We start from the raw sequence: 5,149 nt of genomic DNA, 5'->3' as shown, positions 1-5,149 counted from the left end.
TTGAGAAATAATAAAAAAAATATGGGAAAATTAAAACCCATTTTGTCCCTATTCTCAAGAATCACTGTTTTGTATAATTTCAAGTGTACTTAGATATTGGCACTAGAAACTAGACCAAAAATACTTCAGTAAGGTTTTGTGTTTTTACAGTGCACCATTCATATCAGGGAATAAAAATGATCTTCAAAACAAAAACACGCCACAGATTCTACGTGACGTTGTTGTTGAGTGACTTTTAGCAACAATTAGACGAGGTAGATGTTTTCTGTCTGATTTTATCTGTATCCCGATAGTCAGACTGAGGTCTGAGGAAGGAATCACAGGTAGGGAGGATGAGTCTCGTCATTTTTCATCAGTTTGATTCACTTTTTGCCCAAGAATAAAAAACCAAATTGAATTTTATATTTGAGGGAATGAAAGATGAGGTCACTGCTAGGACACGTAGCTTGTGCTGGGAGAGAACAGACACACATGCAACTGCTAGTTTAATCAGGTAAGAAAATGCTTTATTTTATTGATAATATCTGGAAGCTTTGTTTCTTTTCTTTGTGTCTGAGCTAAATGAAGGAAAGTATTTCACTCTTTTCCAACCACATAAGCTACATTATCATACGGCAGTTAAATCCTTTTAAGTCTAAAATTGACTGATTATGTGGAGAAATGTGAGACCTACACAATCATAAAATAGTTAGGCAACTCAGAGAAAGAGAAATTGTAGTGACATCTGCCTGAATACTGACCAAACTGGAGTGTTTCGTGTTACACTTTCTTATCAGGTCTTTATATAATGATTTCTCGTTCCATTTAGAACTACTGCCTGTTTATGTCTCTGACTTTTCTATTTTACAGCGTAAAACTTCAGCTTCATGTGACGACACACCAGAAGACGATCCCATGGTTTGTTTCTCCTACATCCATTTTCATTTGACATCATCCCGTTTACCTTCTAATTTTCTCCCCATAACATTTCAGGAGCAGATTTTTGACCCAAACTTTGACGATGAGAAGAAGATTTACGCCGGTTCTTCAGTCAGTGTGAGAGCGCTCCTCCTCCTCCTCCTGGCCTTCATCCTGAAGCACGACTTGTCAAAAGCAGCCACCAAAGACCTCCTGGCCCTCCTCAACCTCATGGTGCCTGGATGCATTCCCAGCTCTCTGCAGTTCATAAAGAAACATTTGACTGACATTGACAAGAAGACAGAGATCCACTTGTACTGTCCCAGGTGTGAAAACTACCTGGGTGTAGAGCCTGGGACCGAGTGCGGAGTGTGTCAGCAGCGCTTGAGCAAAAAGAGTCTGCTTGAAAAGGCAAACTACTTCCTGGTGTTGCCTCTAGAAAACCAACTGAGGAAGGTCCTCAAACGCCTTCACTCAAAGCTGGGGAAGCATTTTACGAAGGACGATTACGTTTCTGACGTCAACACCGGCGGTGAATATAAGCACAAAGAGCAGGAGGGCAGTATTACACTTACCTTCACATGTGACAGCTCTCCTCTCCTCAATTCATCCAAGTTTTCAGTCTGGCCCATCCTGTGCACCATCAACGAACTTCCGTATGTGGAGCGGTGTAAGAATGTCCTGCTGCACACGTTGTGGTTCGGCAAAGGAAAGCCGCTGCTTCAGTGTTTCTTTACGCCGTTCATTAACGAGCTTCATAAACTCTCTCACGAGGGCTTCACTTGGGAAGACGAGAGCGGGTTAGAGCTTAACACCAGCGTGTTGGCGAAAATCTGCGTGTGCGATTCAGTGGTGAGGTCAGCGGTGCAGAACTTTCAGCCGTTCAGTTCGGAGTTTGGCTGCGGGTTCTGCTACCACAAGGGAGAGCTGGTTCAGAAGGGCCGGGGTTACACCAGAGTCTATCCGGTTCAGGTGGACGGATGTGACCTGCGGCACATGGCTGAGACGGAGCAGCTGGCCATCGTAGTGATCGAGAATGGGTATCCACAAGGTCAAATGGGTGTCAAAGGTCACAGTCCGCTGCTTCTGCTGCCTTCGTTTGACGTCGTCAAGGGTTTTATCCCAGATTACATGCACTGTGTTTGTCTTGGGGTTGTTCCTGAGTTTGTCAATCTTTGGTTGGATCCTCTTTATGGCAGAAAGCGCTTCCACCTTTCACCTCAGAGTTTGAAGAACCTGGACAAAGCTTTGTCTGCCATCCAACCCCCAGATGAGATCAGACAAAGACCTCGGCGCCTCAGTGAGAGGATGCATTGGGAAGCATCCGAGTGGCGAGCGTTTGCTCTTCTCTACTCTCCTGTAATACTGAGGAAGGTTTTACCAAACCTGTACTACAAACACTGGATGCTTCTCATTTCATCGCTTCACATCCTCCTCTCCCAGTTTGCCACCCAGGAGGAGATCAGCTGTGCAGAGCTGTGCCTGGTTAAGTTCGTCTCCCAGGTGCCGTCTCTGTACGGACTTGAGCATTGCTCATTTAACTGCCACTTGCTGATGCATCTCACGGACTGTGCCCGTAACTGGGGACTACTGTGGGCCAACTCCGCCTTCGTCTTTCAGGGTGTACACAGCCGACTCCTGCAGATGTACGCCAGGGCTCAGTCTGCGCCATCCAACATCTTCAAACAGATAGTTTCCTATGATGAGATTATCATGAAAGGAAGCGATGTTCTGAAAGATGCTGGTACAGAAATCACAGACCTGTTTTCTTCCATGACAAGCTGTGGTATCCTTACCAAGTCATCCAGCTGCATCAGTGAAGACGTGTTTACTTTGGGATGCGGCTCTCAGAGATCTCTAACTGTGAGAGAACTTGCTGCATTGCAGAGCAAAGATACACGACCCGTTACTGAATACGCACGTTTTGTCTACAGAGACATGATGGTCACCACTTTGGACTACAGCGTCTCTTGCAAAAGGAACAACTCAGTCATAGAAACGACCAGCGGCTTTGTTCTTGTAGAGTCCGTGGTGGTTGACGAGAGGCATTGCAGCTGCGAGAGATCGTCCGACTGCTCCTGCAGAGAACTGGTTGCTTTCTGCAGAAAACTGCTTCCCTCAAACTCCCAACCAACAATCCAGAATGAGCAGATCAACAGAAACATTGCAGAGTTCCTCGTAAGAGTGAGGAGTTCAGATGAACTGTGTGCAGTGACATGTCAGGACATTGTTTCGAAATGTTTTGTGATGGAGCAGAAGGGTCGGCTATATGTCATCAGAATGCCAGTGTTATAAGTGTTCCTTTGTCTTGTCATGCAGTTTGTTGTGTTTCCACATTCACACAGGAGTTGTGTGATGAGCTTATTTTCTGTGAGATGATTAAGTATTTAGTAAATTCAACCATCCTGCATTTTTAGCAGTGTTGGCTTGTTCACATGGTGAGTTTAAGATGCTCTACCAGAAAGAAGTACATTTCAGTACATAGTTTTGACCTTTCTAAGATGTTTTATCGGCCTCTGTTCCATTGGCCAATCAGCAGAAGGCACCAATTCCCGGAGTGCTGTCCTGGTCTCCAGGCTCCTTTTACTGACTTTTCATGGAAAACGTCCTAGAAATTGCATTATAATGAATTTTATGGATTCTGTGCCTTCAGCATACTCATAACACAGATCTAGTAAGTGTAATCAGTTCTGTCACTGAAACGTTTTCCATTCAATCACTGTAGTTGTGAAGAAAAAAAATCAAAAGAATCAGGACCAAAGATCAAATTTGAACATTAAGTCAGTTTCCACCAAAGGTATATAACCAAGGTTTTTTACTGAGAGACTGTGCGGAAAAGCTAACTGGCACCTTATGCTGCTCACCCTAATGGCATTGAAGCAACGATATGCAACACCTGTCTGAAAAGGCCAAGGAACTTAAGTCATCCAGTACCTTTATAGACAGTTAGCTGAAGTCTATAGTATCTGATCAGGTGATTGTTGCCACCCAGTTGCGATGAAAGGGTAACCATCGCAAGAGTGAGATCAGCAAAAACCTTTGTGCGACTTGTTGGTTCAAACAACCCTGCAGACTTTGTTGACTTAGTGGTATCCTTGGATGAGGTCTCTGATGAGCTGAAAACAGTGAGTGTTTTCAAGGAGTGACAAAAGATGTTCAGCACAAGCTGCTAAGAGTGGATGCTACCGGATATCAGAAAGTTGGTTTGTAGCTATCCAAGCTAATGAGACCGCCAGGATCTTGTATGTGCTGAGAAATATTGACGCTCACCTTGAAGTCAAAGAGTTTGACCTCCAGTTTGGTGTCAAGTGTAAAGCGGTCAGAAAGGCAGTCAGCTGAACTAAGTCTGAGGGCCTAGTTCTCAACTGGAAGAAGATAGAGCACTCCTACCGCGTTGGGGCAGAGTCTACCTCAAGGAGAGAAGTTCAGCCATGTTAAGGTCTTGTTGACAAGTAATGATTGGATGGAGCAAGAGATAGACTTAGACACACTGGTACTGCTCCAGTCTGTCACAGAGATCCAGGATATGTATCATGATTGAATTTGGAGAAGAGCCCTGCTCCTGTTTTGATTGGAGTACCTCTGAATTGCCTCCATTTGGAGGTTGTCTGGACATGTCCTACTGGGAGGAAGCTGCAGGGCAGAACCAGAGTTTGGTCGAGGGTCTGTATGTCCCTTTTGACCTGGGAACCCCTTGGGATACTCCAGAATGGGTTTGAGAGCAGCACCGGAACCTCAGTGACCCAATCTCAGATAAATATAAGGCAGAGTATGAAGGCAAGTGGCATGCACTGCTATGAACAAGACCTAAGCTGATTATGCTGGAAACCACTTCTAACATACCAACAGTGAGATTTCTTACCTGAGGAATGGGCATTGTTTTCCCCAGATCACTCAAACGTACCAGCATTTCTAATGAAATCCTTGCAGAAAGGGCATTCGCTCTTTGGATGGACTTAAAGAGAACTAAAATGACACGTCTGGCTTTGTGAGGATGATGCCTTCCAGTTTTTTCTCTGGCTGTTTCATAAAATCCCAGCTCCCATCGGCATCCCGTGCCTGGAGGTATAGAAAGACACTGATGTAGTCTTGATCAAACGTACCCTCCAGAGCTTTTCAAGCCATCTGGCGTCAATAAGGTAAGATCAAGTTCGGTTTATTTTTGTCAGTACTGCCATTCTAAAATAAATGCATGAAGTAACGGTATTTTTGTGTTGTCTGCCCTCAGGTTCTCATCACAACAGCAGTAGGA

At 44.6% G+C, this 5,149-nt stretch overlaps 1 protein-coding gene across 3 annotated transcripts in view; it reads left to right on the top strand.

The window, feature by feature from the left end:
• The window catches only part of LOC106936729 (uncharacterized), a 14,887-nt gene extending 9,738 nt beyond the window's left edge, over positions 1-5,149 (top strand). For all 3 annotated transcript variants that reach the window (XM_015017912.1, XM_015017911.1, XM_015017913.1), the window contains exons 9-11: positions 850-897; positions 973-5,036; positions 5,126-5,149. In XM_015017912.1, the coding sequence (XP_014873398.1) occupies positions 850-897; positions 973-3,192 (2,268 nt within the window). In that variant the 3' untranslated portion in view covers positions 3,193-5,036; positions 5,126-5,149. The remainder of the gene's footprint in view (positions 1-849; positions 898-972; positions 5,037-5,125) is intronic.

This window comes from Poecilia latipinna, unplaced genomic scaffold (assembly GCF_001443285.1).
Source record: "Poecilia latipinna isolate Pla-1442-1.1 unplaced genomic scaffold, P_latipinna-1.0 Scaffold2207, whole genome shotgun sequence".
Taxonomy (NCBI): Eukaryota; Metazoa; Chordata; class Actinopteri; order Cyprinodontiformes; family Poeciliidae; genus Poecilia; species Poecilia latipinna.
Note: the sequence above shows the minus strand (reverse complement) of the source record. Positions and strands in the feature narration are given on the sequence as shown.